Source organism: Ipomoea triloba, chromosome 6 (genome assembly GCF_003576645.1).
Source record: "Ipomoea triloba cultivar NCNSP0323 chromosome 6, ASM357664v1".
In the NCBI taxonomy this organism is placed as follows: domain Eukaryota; kingdom Viridiplantae; phylum Streptophyta; class Magnoliopsida; order Solanales; family Convolvulaceae; genus Ipomoea; species Ipomoea triloba.
This window is the reverse complement of record NC_044921.1, coordinates 18,880,342-18,903,045: the sequence shown is the minus strand read 5'-3', so window position 1 is coordinate 18,903,045 and position 22,704 is coordinate 18,880,342. Positions and strand designations below refer to the sequence as shown.

The 22,704-nt window shown below is 31.6% G+C and overlaps 2 protein-coding genes across 3 annotated transcripts; one reads left to right on the top strand and one right to left on the bottom strand.

The window, feature by feature from the left end:
• Positions 1-6,445: 6,445 nt before the first annotated feature.
• On the top strand, positions 6,446-8,964 carry LOC116021794. The gene is made up of 2 exons (XM_031262272.1): positions 6,446-6,626; positions 7,563-8,964. Exon 2 carries the CDS (start codon positions 7,583-7,585, stop codon positions 8,780-8,782), a length of 1,200 nt encoding a protein of 399 aa, XP_031118132.1. The 5' UTR covers positions 6,446-6,626; positions 7,563-7,582; the 3' UTR covers positions 8,783-8,964.
• Positions 8,965-13,208: 4,244 nt separating this feature from the next.
• Positions 13,209-17,846, bottom strand: LOC116023291 (heterogeneous nuclear ribonucleoprotein 1-like). 2 transcript variants are annotated; one of them, XR_004099402.1, is made up of 6 exons: positions 17,632-17,846; positions 17,364-17,531; positions 16,843-17,069; positions 15,285-16,470; positions 14,151-14,380; positions 13,209-14,026 (listed from the first exon to the last, which is right to left on the bottom strand). XR_004099402.1 is itself a non-coding variant. In XM_031264285.1 (5 exons), the coding sequence occupies exons 3-5, from the start codon at positions 17,065-17,067 to the stop codon at positions 14,367-14,369; spliced, it is 1,425 nt and encodes a 474-aa protein (XP_031120145.1). In that variant the 5' UTR covers positions 17,068-17,069; positions 17,364-17,486; positions 17,632-17,846; the 3' UTR covers positions 14,187-14,366. The 2 variants fall into 2 exon arrangements, 1 of the variants encoding a protein (XP_031120145.1); XM_031264285.1 differs by lacking the exon at positions 13,209-14,026 and having other exon boundaries at positions 14,187-14,380; positions 17,364-17,486.
• Positions 17,847-22,704: the final 4,858 nt, after the last annotated feature.

The following is a 22,704-nucleotide window of genomic DNA, read 5'->3' as shown; positions in this document are numbered from 1 at the left end:
ATTCTATTTTTTATTAAATACCATTATTTTAATAACTATTATAATTTTTTATATTTTAAATAAAACAATTACAATGTTTATTTATACAATTCTATCCATTTTCCAGAAAATGAACCAAACACACAAAGACAGTTTTCCATAATACATCCAAACACTGGAAATGAAACTGTTTTCGAAAAATGACTCATTTTCCATAAAACATTTTCCAGAAATCATTTTCCTGCTTTCCAAACGGACCCTAATATTACTTGTATTTATTACTACAATTAGCATTAATGACTCTACAAATGATAGACTGTACTCTCAATTTAAATTTGTAAAACTTTTTGCTAGTTTGTATAGGAGTAGCTAACAAACATACGTTAAATTTGACATAGAAATTAAGTTATGGAATTTCTAGTATGGAAAAATAGCAACATTTTTTTAAAAGAAGCGAGTTTTTGTATTTAACATCTTAGAGCGATTACAAGTAGTATGTAGGGATAGGCCACTAAAATTGCACATGCACTCATTAACACGAGTGTCTACACTTACATAGTCTATTTACAATGGACATGAGAGACCGTCAAGTGAATAAACTGATTTTAACTTTATATTCATTATTCTACAATCATCCATAACAACTGATTCTTAATTTCTATCCTGAATATGTTGACTAAACTAATTAAATTTGAGGCCCTATGATCTAGACACGTTAGGTCCAACTATTAATTGTAAAGCACCTATTTTAAATCTTAGGTCTTGACTTGTCTTTCTAATAGAGGGGCCTCTTTCCAAATTACTAGCTCCATCAAACTTTATATGCATTAAATGTTTTGGTAATCAACATTAATGGTATTGTGACTGAATAACATGAATGTTTGACTTTAAGACATGAGATCTCTAATTTGAATGCTTGATCTCTCACCTTTGATTCAATCTAGAGTGGTATAATCATAATTACACGTCATAATTCTACAAGAAAACAAATAAAAAATGTATAACAATTTCCAATGTAAACTTTTATTTTCTAAGAATTCCAAACATAAATACCCTTTTCAAAGATTATTACAATAAAAAATCATATAAAAGGATAGTAATTTTTTTTTTGAGCATTATAAAAGGATAGTAATAAGTAATAATATGTTAGTATAAGAATGTTGGTTGGGGTAAGTAGATGATAAAGACAAGAAGAGGGGATTACAAAGTCAAATCCATCATTTAATACATACCTAACACTTGGGTAAAAAAGAAAATACAAAAAAAAAAAAAAAAAAAAAAGTGGATTATTAAGTCATCCATGAGAGCACACCCCAAGCTTCATATCATGCTTCAACATTAATTTCATGATCCTATGTCCTAGCTAGGTAGGATAAAAGTGTTTTTTTTGGGGGGTGGGGGAAGGATAAAAGTGTTTTTGGATTACTAATAAACATTAATTAATTAATTAATTAAAGACTTACCAATTAAATTATTTTCTTTTTGTCAAATACCTTGTGGTCTACTGTCACCGATTTACACTCCCACATGGATGGGAGTGGATAGTACTAAAAAAGAAATTATGCGTAATAGTTGACGGGCTCTACCAAGAGGTGTTGGTAAAAATCGAATTCATGATCTTCAAGTCAGTACAAGAATAGTGCACGCGTATTCAAAAAATGCCACTACTCTTTTTGTTTATAAAATTAGGCTCGATACATTTTTTTATATTGTAAAATTTTTCGTGTAATTTTATATTCCAACCTTTCCTTTGTCTTTAAGATTTGCACCCTTAAAAGATTAAAGAATTACATATTGAATCGTATTGTAAATGATATTTGGATTACAAATTACAGATTTATTAATTTGGGGGTGAGCTAGGTAGCCCCCACCATGTTTACCTTTATGGATTTTGGATTGAAAATAGGATCTATTGTTTGATATTATGCAGCAAATATCTTTGAAAGATGAAGACTTTATTTTGTCTATTATAGCCTTATTGGGCATAATATGATGTCCTTTTATATACCTAAAAATAAATAAATGCTCACAAATACACTATTATTATTATTATTATTATTATTATTATTATTATTATTATTATTTCTCCACAATGAATATTTACTTGCTACTCAGTTGAAATATGAAGTTGATGAGTAACTTTACACTTTAACTGTCAAAAGTTAATTAAAAGATCTTATTTCATGAATTTCATCGTTGAAAAGAGAGATCAAAATCACCGTGTCATAAAAAAAAAATTAAATAGTTAATTATTTCTACGTTAACAATTAAAAGAATAAATTATCATTTTATATAGGGAAAATTGTACTTTTCGTCGCTAAATGTTGATCATGTTCAATTTTCCTCTCTAAGTTATCATTAACGTTGTACTTTTCATGACTAAAAGTGCAACGTCAATGATAAATTAGGTATGAAAAGTGAGTATGACCAATAATTAGGGGCGAATTCTACAATTATAATATAACTTAGGAACAAAAAGTGTAATTTTTCCTTTTATATAAATGCAATGACCAAAAAAGAGATTTTTCTTTGCTAAAAAAATAAAGCTAATAAAAGCTTATATACTTTTTAATTTGTTGGTATGACTCAAAGAGATAAGTTAGAATAATGTACGCATTTAAAAAAATGGTAAATAGAGTGAGTGTGTATAAATATGAATTTGGAGTCCCCACCATGTACACCTTTCAGGATTTTGGATGGAGAATAAGATGTATAATTTGAAAAAATGCACCAACTATTTTCAAAAGATGCGGACTTTGTTACGAGGAATACTATTATGCTCTCTTGTAATTCTACAATTAAATAAATACTCAAAAGCATACTAATTTGACTTATCATTTAACTTTATATATATATATATATATATATATATATATATATATATATATATATATATTATACATACTTTCACTTTTTATTCAATTTTTTACATCATAATATATTTTAATGATATCGTTAATATCCTACACCGCATGAATAAGATTAGCTTCACTAACAGAACGTTTAGTTTTGCGGAATTACAATACTATTCCTACTTAATTCCAAAATAATTTCGAATGCAGCTAAATTCCGTCTTTTGGTTGGAGGGAATTGCAATTCCCTCATTTTCATGGAATTAGAACCCCATTGCCCCCCATGAGATTTTAATACCATGGATTTTAGGAAGAAAAAAAGGCAATGATGAGACAAAATTACCCATCACTTTTTAACCTAAAAATTGATGTTTGACCTTCCCTTATAAATTATAGTGTGTATTATTCTTTGAATTCTCTTTGTATATATTCATTTAAATCTTTATATGCAACAAATATTCAAAATTTACATTCTTTATATGCATTGTTTAATTATATACAACAACTTGCATGTATGTTCTTTGAATTCTTTATATGCAGAACTCTTCAAAATTTGCATTCTTTATATGCAACAACTCTAACAATTTGTGATTTAATTTGTCAATTATAAAACAACAACAATAACAATGGCATTTTGGACTTTATACTACTTATTCTCTCTCAATTCCCATGTATACCAAACATTATAATTGAAATTTTTAGTAATTTTATTCCTGCAAACCAAACACTGGAATTTAAACTCTCACTTTATTCTCGCATTATTCTTTTCCCATGGAATTGCAATTCTTTTCCCACCTAATTCCTTCCCTCCAACCAAATGCCCGGCAATAGTATTGTGAACTTTGATGGTGTAAATTGTTATCTTAAAAAAATATAGATATTCTTAATTTGTAAATGTAATACTCCTTCCATCAAATTTTATGTGTCTAGTTCAATATCATACTTGATTGAACTCATTTTTAATCCAATTTTTTCATAATATTAAGTTTAATATTAGTATACAAAAGTTATATATTTAGAAATTGTACAATACTATTAAACACAAAAAATAAATTTAAAAATAAACAAAAAATATTTTTAAAAAATTATTTTTTAAAGATTTTGTTTGACCCGATAAAATAAGATAATGAGATATTAGAGAAAAAGAAAAAAGGAAAAAAAAAGTCCAATAAATAAAGGTCAGAGTCATCATTGACCCGCTGACGTATAAAAGCGCTTGTAGGGCCCACTTTGATTGAAAATTTGGACATTCCGCAATTTGCACACCGCACTGGTCGGTGTACGTACAAACCTTCCTCGTATATGATAACACCAAATATATACTTCCTATTCCTTTTTATATTTTAGTTTTCTTTTTCTTTGAAAGGGTTATAATTTTTGGCAAAAACTTGTGTGAGACCGTCTCACCATGAGACGGGTCGGGTCAAAATGTAAATGCGATATTTATATACACAAATGTCATACTTATATGCTCAAATGCAATACTAATCAGGAATAAAATTTTTGTTACTCATAGGGTAAATGTAATACTTTTAAGGGAAAATACAATACTTTTACATTTCGATTTAAAAGTATTATATTTTTCCTCAAAAGTATTATATTTGCCCTTATAAGTAAGGGACACTTGTCAACATTACTTATTATGAAAAATGTATTACTTTTTCTCTTATAAGTAACAACAATTGTATTCTTGATTAGTGTTATATTTGAGCATATAAGTATGACATTTGCATGGTGCTTTGACCCGACCCGACTCCTCTCACGAATAAGGATCCGTGAGACGGTCTCACACAAGTGTGTCCCATAATTTTTTAGGAAATAATTTTTTGAAAATGATTAATATTTTAGGAAATAATTTAATTTTCTAATGATTGGCGGAATGTCATAAATTTTTTTTTTCTGAAAGTTAATAAATTGTATTTTTCTTTTTGATTCGTTTATCTAAAAATAAACATATTATTTGTTACGGAGTATAAAATAAGAAGGAGTTGTGATGGGTGTGGTGTTGGTAATGTTGTGTTGGTGGTGGTAGTGATGATGATAGTAATAATAATAATAACATGGAAACTATAACAAAGGTGAAAGAGAATTAACATGAAAAAAATAAAGATTTCAAAAAATGTCTTCTGACTACAAATTTAAGAAAATATTTTTCATCAAATTAGACATTTTTTCGTTGATCATAATAAATATTTTTCTTTGACTTTGTTTTCCTTGAACACCGAGACACAAAAAAATCAGGATAATAACTCTCGATTTTCAAACTGACCATAAATTAAATTGAGTTATCAAACTTTATCGTACTATAAATATAATAGATTTATTACTTATCATTATCATAATAAAAAATTAATTTTAATATAATTAATTTCAAATATTTCATATCATTATGTTGTGATTTAATATAAGTATAATTTTTTATTTTTCAATATATATATATATATATATATATATATATATGTATGTATGTATATATGTATGTATGTATGTATGTATGTATAATGAGTTTTTTGATAATTATTTTTTATTTAAGTTAACACTTTTGAACTTGAGCCTATACTTATTAAAATATTACGTAAGATGTCATTCCTTTTTATTTTTAAATTAAAAATATCAAAGAATTAAAATAATGGATGCAACTTTATAATATTATGGTATAATCGGTTTGATCTAATTATGATGATTTTTTGGGATAATTTTAAAATATTTAATATAAAATTTGTAAACTTGAAGAGATCATATTTTGGTGAAATAATGATTATTCCAAATAAAATATAAGATTTATTATAATGATGATATATCATATTTTAAGGCATATATTCATAAAACCACAAATTATGAAATAAAATATTGAATGAGAGAATGATTAGCTCAAAAAAAAAAAAAAAAAAACAAGATTATGAGAATGATGGTAAGATTTTTATGACATATGTCCATAAACTGTAATAATTAAATATTTATTTTAAAAATAAAAAACAATGTGGATCAATGAAAGCTTAACACATAGACTTAAAAACTATAGTTCTCACTATATTAGGCAATTCATGAATTAATAGCCTATTTTTTTGATACACCATTTGCTCATCTTAACCATTTTACAATCTAACTGAAAAAGAGTTCAGAAAAATCCCTTGTTATTAACTCATGATAAAGCCTCTCTGCAAGCTATTGCTTCCGCGGTGTGTGCATTATTTACTCCCAAAGGTGCTTAAATTTTAGTTATGGGCAAGCATCGAACAAACAGGTATAGGCCCATGATTCCTCCTCCGAAGCGACAGACAGTGGAGCAGTCTGTGAATAAGAAGCGTCATTTAAAACTTACTTCTAGTGATATGATGAGAGTTTGATTCCTACCATGATAATACAGAGTTTAGATTTGGGTTGAATTCTTTGTAGATAGAAATGTACAATTTGATGTTAAATATTGAAAATTAAATTAACTCAATTCAGAAACTTATAAGTCAGGAATAAGATTTAGACCAACAAAGTGAGAAAACTTTAGTTATATAAAAAAAAATTTTAAAAAAATACAAACTTCCCAACAAAAACAAACAAAAAAACAAAAGGGGTACAAATACGTAGGTTTTTCTGACAACCTGCAATCCCACTACCATTCTCTATTCATCTGCAAATACTTTTACATTCTTCCCAGCTCCAATCCCCACTCACACACTTCCTTTCCACTAACTCTTTAAAATAACTTCTGCTTTAATTCTTAAGCGTGTGTTTGTCGGATATTCCACCGGAGCTAAACCTTCAACGGAAATCATCTATTGGACCTCTGCTCTGCTCTAGGCAAGAAACTTAAACTCACCCCATTTCAATTTCATTCCATTACTTCTTCTTTTTTTTTTTTAATGCTTTCTGGTTTGATTATCTGTCCGATCTTGAGTTGGGTTTTTGAGCTTTCCTTGCATAAAGGTCATTGAAGTGTTTAGTTGCTGATTTGCTTTGGGTTTTGTTGGTGAAAGAAGAAAAAGGTGGAATCTTTTTTGATTCATTGCTGCTTCCTGGCTTCACTTTCAAACTTGTTTGGTTTTATTTACTCCCAACATTCTGGCCTTTGTTAGTATATTCTTTAATTCTGTTTTGTGAGTTTGGGATCTCAACTGTACTTTGGGGTAGGGCAGTTTCCATTTCTGGGTTTTACCATTTCCTTTTTCCACTTCTTTTGCTTTGCTATTTTCTCTTCCTTGTGTTAGGTACAGCTCTGGTGGTGTTTACTTTACTTTTCAAGGCTTTTAGATAAAAGCTTCAACAGATTTCTTGATTTTGAGAATTGATTCTGGAGCTGTGCCAATCAATGTGCTTGTTTTCTAAATCATAAATGATTTCTTTTTCTTTTGAGTTTGGCATACACAGGAAGCTTATAAAGATTCAGTGATTGATATGGGAATGGAACAGATTTTTTTTTTTAGTATATGACTTTCCTTAAAGTTCATCATAGACTTTTAAGATTTCTGATCCTTGTATTTGGGGCCTTAATTTTTGCTGGAGAATTGGACAAAAAGATGTTGTTTGTTGCTCTGGGTATGATATTGTGTGTGTGAACTTTGAGGGTTGTTTGGGTTTGGTCTAGTTTTGAGTGTTGATATATGCAGGACATTCTTTTTCGGGTGACGAGAAAAACTAGCAATCATTATCCGAGGGTTTGCACCGGATAAACCTTGCCTTGTTATCCTAGCCGGCTTTCAGTGCTGGGATTTTGAACATGTTCTTGTGTTTTCACAGGTCCAGTTACTATTGTCATCATGGATTCTCCTCAGTCTGTCATGTCACCCTTCAAGACTTCTGCCATTTTCACAGAACCTGAGAAGCAGAACACTGAACTCTTATTGAAGAACTCGGGCAGTTTGTCTGCAAGAAGAGAGGACTTCATTGGCCTAATAGATGTGTATATACACCAGGCTAGGGACATCCACAACATCTGTATATACCAGAAGCAGGATGTTTATGCTAAGCTTTGCCTAACGAGTGATCCCGACAATGCTCTCTCCACCAAAATCATCAATGGGGGTGGGAAAAACCCGGTTTTTAATGAGAATCTGAGGCTGAATGTTCGAACCATCGAGTGTTCTGTGAAATGCGAGATATGGATGATGAGCAGGGTGAGGAATTACATGGAGGATCAACTGCTTGGCTTTGCTTTAGTCCCTCTTTCTGAAGTCCTCCTGGGAAATGGGAAGCTGGAGAAGGAGTTTTCTTTGTCATCCACTGATCTCTTCCACTCCCCAGCAGGGTTTGTTCAGCTCTCCCTCTCTTACAATGGAACTTTACCTGAACTCATCTCGATTTCTGCAGAAAAAACCGTGCAAAATGCAGAGGTGCTCGAGTCCCTAGCCAGCGAATTCGAGAAAATCGAGTTCCCAGACCCTAAAATAATGAACGAAAACGATGTGATGGTGTCTGAGTATTTTGGGATCCAAGGCTCCACCTTGGAATCCCAGAGTTCAGACAGCTTAGTGTCGTCTTCTGACAACGAAAATCAGCCTAGCCCCGAGGTAGATGTTCATGTCGGGGAGAGTTTTCCATATCCAAAGCGGGATTCCCCTCCCAGCAGTGTATCAACGAACGAACATCCTGCAAGCTCCCAGTCTTCTGAGGCGCCCGGGGCTTCAAAGACAGCACCCGAGGAGTACATTTCCCCTTCGAAAGAATGCAGCAAGGAGAAGAGCTTATTAGACGAGAGAGATGCAGAGAGTGCATTTCCAAAGGCTGTGATGGCGGTGAGCATTGAGGCCGAGCAGAAAGTGGTGCAGCAGGATATAATCGACATGTACATGAAGAGCATGCAGCAGTTCACCGAGTCGTTGGCGAAGATGAAGCTCCCGTTGGAGCTCGAGAGCACCACGACGACAACCAGCTCGGGGAATTCTAGCTCGGATCAGAAATTGCAGACCCCCAAGAGCGCGGGCTCTCGGGTGTTCTATGGGAGCAGAGCTTTCTTCTGATTTTCTGAGTGAGTTCTAATGGTTAGGGTGAGAGTGATGGTGTTGTGTAACATGGAAGAACTTCAATTCTATCTCTTGTGGTGTTATATATTATTGTATGTTGATTTAATCCATCAAAACTATGTGACATGTATGTTTACAGCCTTTGTTATATTGCAAACCCTTATGTTCCTTTCTTTTTATTCTCAAGATACTCACTAGTCATCATTGTCAACTCCTATATCAATAGTTATACATCCAAGGTGGACCGACACAATTACGTTCTGAATATTCACAATTGTGAACATTCAATATGTAAATTATGTATTTTGGACTCGGATCCACCTTGCAAGGTGGAGTCATTTTCATAGAATAATTTGCCCTCCTATAATCTATATAGCCCAGGCCACCATTCATGTAATGTGAGCTAGTTGTCCCGGCCTAGGCCTACATTACTTTTATCCTTTTACGGAGTATTTTTTATTTAAGGTTGTGGCTTAAGAATGTAACGGTTATTGAAGAGTTACATACTTATATGGTAAGAAATGTAATGATTTATGTATTAGTTTAAATTTATTTCTTATAACTTTTTGTTACTTTTAAGTTTGTAACTAGTATTAATTATAAGTTTCTAGTGAATAAAATTTTAAATTTTTATCTTTGTAAGTATACAAATAATATACAATTTAACAATTATACAAATATTTAATAAAATTAAAAATTTTAAAATTATAACATATAATTTATTGAGTTAAATAATTTTTAAAAATCATTAATTAAATATTTTAATAGATTAAAGTGAGTCATGCTGACTTAACATTTTAAAAATGTGAGACTAACACAACTTGTGTTTTTTTTTTTTTTTTTTTCAAAAAAAAAAAAAAACACGACTCACATTCTAATGTTAAATTGTATATTATTTATATTAGTTTATAAGTAAAAGAAGAAATGACATTTTCAAAAACTGATTAATGTAGGAACGTGTGAGCTTAGGCCGGGTCGGCATGCACGACTCGTTAATACATCATTATAGAGTTAATACCCAATATAGTCCTCGACTATAGTGGTTTTACTCAATTTAGTCCTAAGTGACTTTTTGTGCTTAATTTAGTCCTTGACTTTGATGGTTTTACACAATTTAGTCCTTTGTTAGTAATTCTGTCAATGGACTGTTAAAAAAAGGGTTAACATGGTAATTTTCACTTTTTTCTTTTTTTTTTAATGGCCAGATTGCCTTCTTCTCCCCATTATTAACCTTGTTACCCAGGTACTGGAAGACGTCAAAAACTAAACAATAAACATGAAAAGCATTTGTATGTCAAAATGTAGTATTGGTAGCATCGGAAACTGAACAATAAACATGAAAATCAATTATTGTATATCAAAATGCAGTATTGGTAGTGGTGAATAGAAAATGGAGTAAACAAAAAACAAAAAAAATGCATATTTCTTTCCAGAAAGATTAAGGAGTCGTCAGCCTTGAGCTTCCAAATCATTGCCCTTGTTTGGGTCCGTATCCACCCCGTCGGCGTCCATACCCTGCATTTTCACATACGCATCAACGGATTCGAACAACTCCAAATCAAAACCCTCCGGAAGCCCCAATTACTTCCTTCTATCTTCACCAAACGACACTGTCTAGTACTTGAATAACAAGGTTAACAATGGGGAGAAGATGGCAATGTGGCCATTATAAAAAAAAAAAGAAAAAAAGAAGAGAAATTACCATGTTAACCCTTCTTCTAACAGCCCATTGACGGAATTACTAACAAAGGACTAAATTGTGTAAAATCATCAAAGTCGAGGACTAAATTAAGCATAAAAAGTCACTTAGGACTAAATCGAGTAAAACCATTATAGTCGAGGACTATATTTGGTATTAACTCCATCATTATACTAAACCCATCTTTATACTTGCTCTAGAAAATGGAGGTTTTCAAAATCCACCCATACCTCAATCTATGGTCTATGTTGTAAGTTCGATCACTGGCATATAAATTCATTTTTAATATATTGAAAATTCTTTTTTAATATACTAAATGTTTATTTTCTGAAAATTCATTTTTAATGTACTACATATTTATTTTTAGTATATATAATATCTTAAAATTAATTTATAGTATATAGAAATGAACATTTATGAGTAGCTAACATTATAGTTTGCCACTTCACTAGGTACTCACCTTTTTATTAAATATTCTTTTTAAAAAAAAGTAATAATATTAAAATTATTTATACATAGTAATATTCACTATGTATATTAAACATAAAATAATAAAAACTTTCAAATAAAGTAAATAAATTATTCAATTTCTTTAAAACAAATTTATTAATTTATAAGGAAAAGAAGAAATGACATTTTCAGTCCCTAAGTTACACATGCAGTATAAAATCAGTTTCTAAATTTTTCGAAATGTAAAATTAGTTATCTAGTTTTTCCCCAATGTTGTTTTTAATCCCGCTCGACAGAAATTGTTAAATGATTAACAAAACTGCGTAAACCATAATATGTCAGTTTTTTTGGTAGAAGTTATTTAAGAAAATTTAAAAATAATTTATTAATAACAAAAATAACCAATTTTATTGATCAAAGGGAAGAAAATTACCTTACTTGTCCTACAATTTTGGGCTAATTTTTTATTTACAGGAAAATTTACCATCGTTATCCGAAGGTGTACTCAGAGTGAAGCCCGCCTTGTGATATTAGTTAACAAAAGATTACAAGAAGGTAAACCGATCTAGATTGTCCATTGTTGATCGCCTCAAACCAAGAAGGTTAATAGATAACTTATGCAAAAAATTGAATTTGGAACATTGCGATTACCAAGCCAACTGTTCGACTAACTTGGTTGTGCTTGTCTTTCATGGACTATTTCTTTCACTTTTAAAATGAAATGAAACGGGTGAACCTATGTGGGATATTCACGGATAGAAACAATTTGCACTTTGCTTTAAGAATGTATCTACTTCTATTTTTTTTAATCCACCTTTTGCTAGTATAAGTATTACATTTCATCTTAACTCGACCTATCTCACAGACAAGAATCCGTGAAACAATTTCATACAAGGTTTTGTCTTTGTTTTGAGTTGTAATTCTCATAATACTATATATCAACAACATAATGAATAAGATCGTGTTCTAGATTGATTTTGTATATAAAACTCACCTTATTCATAAAAAGGTTGGTGATAACTCACCAACTCATTACCCACTATCACCCAAAAAATCTAACCTAGCAAGATGAAGTTTGAGTGAATAAGTGAATACTTGTGGGTGGGTCATATTAAAATTCATATCTCTGCTGCAATGAAAGTATCATTAAGACAGGGCAGGTCTGCATGTTCTGAGATCCAACATGGGGCCATGCCACTACTTCATACCATACCATATGATTGAAGCACAAACCCATATTGATTTGCCATTACTTTTATCATAATATAATAAATAAACTCAACTGCAAGCCCACATTGTTTTACCATTATACATATATATGAACTACCAACTTATACAGGTATATAGGGGAGTTTTGAGGTAAAAATTGAGCATTCCATTTAGGTTGATAAGCATTTGAGAGTTGTTAAAAATAGAGTGAAAAAAAGAGGCAATGCTAGTTTTTATAAATATTACAAACTTAAAAATTTGTAATAATTATAAAATTGATCCCGTATTTTTTTTTTAATAAAAAGTCTCTTGGGACAAAAAGTGGAATGGTCCACCCTAGGCACCAACACACCTCAACTCAATAGTTTGTGAAGAGATAGATCGTGGTAACTCAACTGACCAACAGAGCTAGATTTTTGCTCACTATGCACACACAAGGTGCTCCCCTCATTTTAAGAAGTTGTTCCTGCCTCAATCTTTGGTCTCTTGTGACAAATTTCACCTTTGCGACCAGTTAAGCTGCCCATGCAAGCAAAATTCTCAATTGTTGGGGCAGCTGTGATTAGTGTTATTTTTTCCAAGAGGACCCTATTCTAAAAAAATTCATAATCAATTTTTTAAATATTAAAATTTTTAATATTTATAAAAGTAACACCACATTTTGTCCTTTATATTTCAGCAACCCAACAATTGATCTACTCAAATGAATAGACCATATTACTCTTCATTTTTTACCGAGCATGTTCTCTCTTGAACCCTCCACTATATATAGAGAGAGTTTTAACAGCATATGATATTTAAACAAAAACCACAAACTCACACCACTTTACCAACACTGATTCCCATGGAGACACTATTTCTCATAGGACAACTAAGATATGAAGATGTGACAAAGAACTACTTATGACAATCTGTTTATGTTTTTGTTTGTTTTCCCCTGCAAAATTTATTGAAAGTGACAACCACATAGGCAGAGTCACAACTCACAAGACAAGGAGAAATACAAAAGAGTGCAAGTTAGGTATGCAACTATAACACAGTCAAAAAGGGGAAACAAAGAAAGCAGACAGAAAGCTTCTCTCTTCATTTCATACCCAAAAAAAATAAATTAAAAGCTTATACTGTTTACACAATCTATAATATGAATAGAAATATTGAGTACTTTATTGATGGGGGGATCCTATGTGGTATCCCTCTATTGTTCCACACCATTATCAAGCAGCAACATCTCACAAACAATCTGAGAGCGACACATAATCTCAGAGAAAAAAAATAAAAAGGGGAAACTTTAAAGGCGAAACACCGGCATACTTTGCCAGTCGGTCACTACAGCGCACAAGAAACTAAAAAAAAAAAAAAAAAAACGAAAAGAAGAAAAGAATGTATCGATCAAAATATGCTCTACCTCTCTTGGTCGTACCAGCGGGTGGTACTTGGTTTTGTGGCGGATATAAGAACAAGCATATTGTGAGTGTATCTCCTGCAATCTGATTTACATCTCGATCAAATGCTGAGAATGGAGCCTAAATCACTTATAAATAGCAATCAAAAAAAAAAAAAAACGAAAAGAAGAAAAGAATGTATCGATCAAAATATGCTCTGCCTCTCTTGGTCGTACCAGCGGGGGGTACTTGGTTTTGTGGCGGATATAAGAACAAGCATATTGTGAGTGTATCTCCTGCAATCTGATTTACATCTCGATCAAATGCTGAGAATGGAGCCTAAATCACTTATAAATAGCAATCAAAAAAAAAAAAAAACGAAAAGAAGAAAAGAATGTATCGATCAAAATATGCTCTGCCTCTCTTGGTCGTACCAGCGGGGGGTACTTGGTTTTGTGGCGGATATAAGAACAAGCATATTGTGAGTGTATCTCCTGCAATCTGATTTACATCTCGATCAAATGCTGAGAATGGAGCCTAAATCACTTATAAATAGCAACCAAAAAAAAAAAAAAACAAAAAAAAAAAAAAACAAAAAAAAAAAAAAAAAAAGAAAACCCGAAACCTTAAGCCTTGACAAAATCCCTTAAAAACTGCTCTCTTTTGGAACACCTATACTCGCGCCCTTTCAGACAAGACCCACGACGTTAGCTCTATATCATCAGTTTTCCTTATTATCTGAAATATGTATTATGAGGGATACGATAAAACTTTCAAGGTCCACTTCACTGACGTCTCTTCTCCTAATATTATCTTCCATATATCCAAATAATGAGAACTCCTATGCTGCAATTCCTGCACACAGATCGTGAACACAAGAAATCAGTATATAATTTATTTTTCTTGATAAGTAAAATTTAGATTGAATTCAAACAAATCTATAGGACTAGAATAAGAAGAAATAAAAAGTAGGGGTAAAGGAGAGGGCACTATCATTAACGTGGCAGGATGCTCGAGGACTTTATAAATGTTTGAATGGGAAAAAAAAATAAAATCTGAAGTGACTAATAAAGAAGAGAGTCGCATTCAGTAATAGAAGCCCCAAGTAGATTTATACTTTAATAATATCTTATTCCATCTACAACAATATTTGAAATTGATTCGTCTTCAACTATCTTTTGTTTTTCAACAACTTTTGATACAATTTCTCATCCAAAAAGTCTGAAAGATGCATGCTTTGTCATTTTCTATCTGCTTTTTAAGGGAAAGTAAATTACTAAAGATCTCATTGCTTTTTCACGAGACAACGTAGTAAAGAATCATTTACACAGGTTGGGAAAAGCAGAGGTAGGGTAACAAATAGTCATCGTTTCAACATTCTTCCATCTATGCCTAGGAATTCTCACAACAAATGGAGTCAAGCATATGGCCTAATGATGGAAAAAGCCTTTGAACACAGCATTAAATGTAGCCACGGGTCACAAAGAAAGTACATGATAAATAACGCACTCTTCATCGAACATCAAAATCTGAGTTTCATAGTTTAGAATTTTCTTTAGGATTATCAATTTTCCCTTAGCGTCTAAAACTTTTATTTGATACTCAACAATCAACATGATGCTCATTATCAGAATATTTTAACCCTTCCAATGTTTTTCAATCGTGTAAATACTGCTGAACCGTAAGGAGAAAGGAGTAATAACTAAATAAATAACCACACTTGAATGATAAGATTATTCAATAGGAAGAACAATGTTACCTCTATTTGATTGTCTATTTGCAATATTATAACCTCCAATATAACCTTCAGAATCTTTGGCAGTAGCAGCTCCCGGATTTCCAAGTCCATATCCGAAAGAACCAGAACCATCGGGATCAGAAGAAGCAGCTTGCCAAGTTGGATCTCCATACATAGAAGCGCTGCGATATAAATCCCCATAAGACCCCTCGTATGCACCAATAGGTGTAGTAAATGAAGATGTTGTAGCTATAGCTGCTGCATTATTTCTTCCAATCCCTCCAGATCCCAGCCCGTAACTGTTATCCCCACTCCTGAATCCGAAATTCCCGCCAGCATAGCCAGATGAATTCCCGCCAACTTGAGCGGGAACAGAAGACCCCCAATTTGCCCCATTGTTTCCAAACACTCCGAAACCACCAGAAGCCAAGAATGAACCGGAGCCACCAAGAGTCATTGAAGTGTTAAGGCCTCCGTTTCCCCTTAGGTTCCTTGTTGGAGAGCTTAAAAAGGAATCACCACGGTTACTGCTTGGGCTATACCCAATGGGAGTATTGTATCTGCTTGAATTGCTACTCAAATATGGGCTCAGAACCCGCCCATAACCGACATTACTACTAAAGTTGGAACCCACTGCAAAGCTCGGATTCAATGCCGGGTCCAAATTCATACTCATTCCATAAGCAGGATTAGCAAATTGAGAGAACCCCGTACGACCACTGGCAACAGGGCTAAACCTATTGTCCATCCTGACCCCATAGCCTCCAACGGAACCCAGATTATATCCCTGCGCATAGTTGTTGAGAAAGTTGTTGGGTCTACTGAGACCATAGTTGTATCCAATCAGAGGGCTACGGCTAGGGCCGGGAGAAAGCTCTTTCGGAACTGCACGCTTCACCTCAACCATTTTACCATTGAGTTCATGGAAGGTTTTATACAATGCCCTATCCACTGCATCCTCCGAATCATAAGTTATGAACCCGAATCCTCTTGGCCGTTGAGTGTTGTGGTCATACATCACAACCACATCCGTGATTGTGCCAAACTGATCAAAGTACTTCTTAAAGTCACTTTCAGTAACTGTGGATGCTAACCCTCCTACAAAAATCTTTTTTGTGCGTCCAGGACCCGGAGATCCTTGAATGCTGCTATTGCTTCTATTTATTATGTTTTGGTCATCCCTAGGTACAGCCTTCTTTGCCTCAACCTGAGAATTCAAAATCAATCAAATAAAGAATCATACAAAAATAAAGATTACCCATTTCAACAGCACGAAACCTAAAATCTTCAAGACACATAAATATATTGTGATAAAAAAAGGTCCCTTTATACTAAACAAGCCAAACCAGTATCTTTCACATTACTATCTAAGTAGTAAGGCTTTCAAAGAAACAAGTGAGATCAAGTGCACCGGATATAGGTATGGAATTCAATGCTATCTCTAATTTCAAAGAGGTTTTTCGAGCTCATGACCTACTATACCAAATACTAATCCAGGCAAAATTGGACTCATTAAACTAGCTAAATTCCATTCCAATCTCATCACATATCGAGGGTATTAGCATCATAAACTACTTACAGTTCTTCCATCTATCATATGCTTCTCCTTCACCACTCGTTCAGCAACTGCAGGATCAGCAAAGACCACAAAACCGAAACCTCGGGCACGACCAGTGTTGCGATCTCTCATGATCACAGCCTCCACCACTTCTCCATACGATCTAAAATACTCTTTAAGACGATCCTCATCTGTGTCCCAAGATATTCCACCAATGAATAGCTTACCGAGATCCGATTCCATCATTTCTACACACACAGATTCATCCACACATCAGTCATTCTCACCCAGAAAAGGGAAAACACTAATTCGCAACACAAAACCAAAGCAGTTAGGATTAAGTAGTCGAATAATGCTTGAACACACTAAAATCTTGAGACAAACTCGAAAAATCGTGCGCATCTGAATCAAATTTAGTTGCACACAACATCGACAACTGGGAAAGATAAAAACCCAGCATTTGCAAGAGACCCATCACGAGAAACGAATATATTTTTAGATCCAATGTGGATAAGAAAACCAGTGACGAAGCAAATTCGCACCTTATCCAGAAAATCAGGCAGACCTCAGTTGCAGATAGTGATCAGAAACCAACTAACAAACGTCGGATTCAATCGAGGAACATCTCATCCTTGTTTGCATCAATCAAGACCTCAATCCAGTGACTATGAAATGCATAATTCACATAGATCAGGGCCCAAAAACAGAAACTGAGGGAGAAAATCAAAAATAAAGAAACAAAGATCAAAAGGAAGCTTATGTATCAAGCAAAGAGCAGCAAAAAGATTCAATCTTTTCTGAAATTCTCACCATTTTGAAGAAAACCCAGACGGTGAATTGGATGAAACGGAGATCTAAACAGAAGGCATATGCAGATACATGTTAAATATAAAAATATATGTATACTATTCTTTTATTTTTTATATGTACAAGACAAAAACAGAGGATGTGTTCGTCCTTTCTCTTCCCAAAGGTTCCTCTCTTCTCTTCATTGTCTTGGCTATTCGGCTCCTTTTTAAATAAATTGATTTTTTTTGTTAAATACTCCGTAGAATTCTTAGCAGAGATCAGAGATGCGGAAAATAAAATAAATACACTAAAAAAAAAAAAAAGTATTTGTAATTTGTAAGAGAAGATAGAGAGAGAATAGGAAGGGTAGGAGCAACGTGCGTGCAGTGTAATGTTTTTCTTAGATTAGGATGTCAACATTTTTTTTTGGTTGGAATAATTACTATTTGCTAGTATTATTATTAACTAAAAAGTTAAAATGACAATTAAAATGGGATTAATACTTAAAAAATATTTATTACTAATTATATAAATGTAAATTGGCAATGAATATTGTGATGAATGTAAGAGGAAATTATTTGATAGGGGATATTCTCTAAGTATAATTCTCTTTACTAGCGTACACCTGCTCCATATCCGGTTAGGTCACCAAGAGGAATCATTCTCAACCTTGCCCGATCACAATCTCGACCTTCTCAATCTAATGCAATAACCAAACTAACTAGAGACTGCAGTAGCACTTTGCTGCTTAGGGACTAATCCCAACCAGTTTAGGTCGGGACGATCATTCCGAGTAAGGTTATTTGAGAATTTAGACCTAGATTTTGAGCCTTAATCCACCCACATCTTAGTAGGCGATTAGGAATCTGGGCACACGTGATTATCGAGGCGTTGTTCCCGAGCTTGCCAACTGCATGTGCGACACGGCGACACGTGTCGGTCATGCCGATAGTCCAGCATGCAATGTGTCCCATTTTCCTTCTCTATAAATACCGCATTTATGGTTAAGGGGAGACTTTTGACATTTTCACCTACCACTTATCAGCTCGGGACTCTTTGACCTCACGTCGATTACCGATCTCGATACTTAGACTAACAAGCATATTATACTAAGAGCCGAATATGATCCGACTTGTATTTCGAGTAAAAGCGTATTTACACTATCAAATCCTAATACAAATGTGTAATAAATTCTACTTCAATAGTCTCACACTCTCATTTTATGTATTTAGTTCAGTTAACGAGTTTTTCGTAACATTTAGTTCAATATCAGTGCATGAAATTTATATATTTAAAAACAACATTAAAAGTATTATTAAACACACAAATTACAAACTACTAAAAAATATTAAAGAAAATAAGTGAAAAATAAGAATCGATTTGAATAAAACAATTAACAAGGTAAAATGAGATAAAAGAGTATATTTCAGTCATATTTGTCAGAGTTTAACTAAGACTCTTAGTTGAGTTTGAAATGATGCGCAACATCTTATCTACACTCTATAGGTAAATCAACTTAGTTTAAGCTCTAATAAACTTGGCTACGGCTGTCCAATAGATAAAATATTTTTAAAAAAAATCCTCTAATCGAATTTTTGTTATATTTATTTATTTACTTCTAGAATTGTAAAACTAAAAAGATAATTGCTAATGTTGTACCACGCAGGTGGTGCATTTGGATTTGCGGTGTGTCAACTTGTGACAATAAATTAAAATAACAAATAATATTTATAAATAATAAATAAAATGTAAATGAAACTGCTACTTCTGGGTATGATACGAAACTATCCACCTGCTGGTTACCCTACCGGTGATTGGCGACAGAAACTATTGACTACGACGCCATCGACAATAGCAAACGACAAACATCCAGCAACGTACCAAACAAATTTCAATTCTTATTACGATAACGTAGACAATCAATTTAACCACCATTTATATATTTAAATTAAACTATGCAGATGATGAATTAGCGTATTAGTTGTGGTGACAGTAACAGCGAGATCAAACGCTTATCAGTACGTCAATTGGTCACATAGGTGAAATTTAGAAAAAACAGAGATTGAATCTAATCATCAGTAGTATAGGCAAAGCCTAGCATTTGTGTGTTCAGCTGAATTATTCTCCCAGATATTCTATCGGGTCAAGAACGTGAGGGCCCTTACCACTTGGGGTTGGGGATACGAGTCATACAACCTTTTGAAGAAAAAGTTATAAATAGTAATGAAAACGTAATTCCATAAATGCAATTTCTATAAAGAAATTAGTAAACAATCTAATACTTATCTATGCATATTTGAAGAAAAATATTTACAAGTTCACACTTTAAGTTTTTTTTTTTTTTTTAAATATTTATATGTTTTCTTCAAGTTTAATATATTGTATTTCCTTATGTTTCATTTCATGTCACTAGAACATATTCTCACAGTAAAAATTGAGAACTGATATGATTAACCTATTGGAAGAAATCAACGATTAAGAATTGCTAAAAAAAATGATCAAAATCAATTTTACAAATATTACAAATTTAAAATTTTGTAATAATTATAAAATTCACTCAAAAGTTTTAACAAACCCTACGACTGTTGAGATCATATAGGTTTGATCGAAAATTACATAAATGCTACGGAGCATTAATTATGCAACTTTTAAAATATATATAAAAACAATAAAAAGAAGAAGAAGAAGCAACAATGACTTTTATTCTGTGCGTATATATACATATATTTTTAAATTTGTATTCGAATCAATATATATAGGTTCAAATTCATCGATATTATTAATGTCATTTAGATGTCTTGACATATTTTAAATAGATATTGAAAATATCAAAACATATTTAATTTTATAATAAATAAATAAAATAAGAAATTTTTTTTATTGGGTGAAAAAATAGTTATTAGTAAATAGTGATTTTAGTTTCTGACTAGTATAATCTAGCTAATACATTTATAATTAATGTATTATGAATCGATAAATTTATTATGAATAATATATTATGACTAAATAAATAATATTTCAATATTCTCAACCATTTCAAATGTTTTATTATCTTATTGTTAAATTAATTAAAATTAAATATATCTCCAATTAAAATTTTAATTAGTTTAGATTTTGTTGAAAGTTTTTAAAAATTACATTTCAAACTATTATTGATGATGATATGAAACTTAATGTTATATTATCTATACTAATATGCCGAAGTATTTTATGATATAATATATATAGATGTCCAATTTAATTTTAAATAAAATGTCAAATTGTAGATTCGTTAATATAAACAAATCTAGTGACATATAAATAATGCCTTTTTATTCAAAATTAGGTGTTAAATAAATAATAATAATTATTTTTTTTATCTAATTTCAAATATAATCAAATGATCAATAATTGACAAATACTAAAATTTAATAAATAGCAATTTTGATAATGAGAAAGGATAAAATATTATTTGTATTATTAATAAATAAAATGATTGTTTACTACATTTAAAATTTTGAATTAATATTAATATCAATGTTAAATATTTCAATAAAACAAAGTGAGACATAAGCTTTACTATTAATCAATAAAATGGATTTTTTAATTATCGCATCCACTAATACTCAAACCCACAACCTCTCATATAAGGAAGCAAATTTGTGTTACTAAAGCACAAGGTCCTTAGCGAATAAAAAGGTAATTTAAAAACTCTATTATTGCAATAAAAAGCACCCAACCAAGAAAAGCATTATAATAATGAAACTATCATTGCAATATTATAAATTGCGACTATTAAATTCAACAAACAAAGTAACGACAATTTATGATTTGAATCCAATGCCTTGATTACCCACTATTAATAAGAGCTTCTCATGTTTGATAAATGGAGGATTCGTTAATTTTTATTACATTTATCTGATTTTAACAATTTGAATTGGTTAAATCATTAAAATTAGTTATTTGTAATTAATAGTCAATTTATACTATAAGTACTGTGCGATATACCCAATGCAACTGAAAAACTTTTTTGATATACTCAATGTAAATAAGCACAATGTGGATTGACACTTTATATCCTTCTTATATTTATGTAGTAATTAAAATTTTAAAATCTAAACATTAATATTTGAGCTCAAATATTTACGAGTAATCTATTCTACCTTGAAAAATCGACGCTTTAATGCTCCTAGCACCTTCAGAAGAAAGTAAATTGATTTTTTAAAAAAGTGTGATCATACGTATTTTTTTCTTTTTTTTTAATTAATTATTCGGATTAGATTTTTGAGGAATTTTATTTTGAATTTTAAAAAATTCCCTACTATTTCCAACACAATTATAGTAATAGTGTTGTCATTGATTACTTTGACTGTAGTTGAAACTTGAAAAGTCCATAATCATATTTGTTTAAATAGTTATTAGTTAAATTAATTGTAGTTGAATAATATTTTAATCATTTTCGAAAAAAACCATAAATATTAGGTTTTATATATTTGTTTGTTTATCTATATATAGCTAAAACTTTGTTGTAATGAATGAATGAGAATGGTTGAAACCATGAAATGAAAAGGACTGGAAAAATTCCAATTCTGAGTAAAGTAAATTAAAGTCATTCGACAGAGACACCTCATCAGCTCATCAATGTGATTGTAGAAAATACAGCAATAAATTATTGACTAGAAATTAAAGAAATAATTATAATTACATAAGAGTTGTGCTTGAATAAACTACACACACCACAATTTCTAACATCTGGAAGGCGAGGTTATTTTACTTTTACCCATTCAAAAAGGTGATTAGGTGACTGGTCTCAATTAGATAACATGATAAGAAAATAGACAAGACAGTTTATAAATTAATTTTTTTTAAATCTTTTTATTTTAAATTTAAATTGTATAAATCTACCATGGCTCAAAATTCAAATAAATAAATATTATGGTCTAATGACACATAAGTATTTTCATAGGAATCAGTATTACCTCCACTGAGGCTCAAACCCACCACCTCCCGTATAAAAAAAAGGGTTTGATGCCACTGAACCACAAGGTCCTTGGCTTACCTTAATGAGTTATGCCTTGAGTTCTAGATTCAAATTATCATATCATATAATATAAG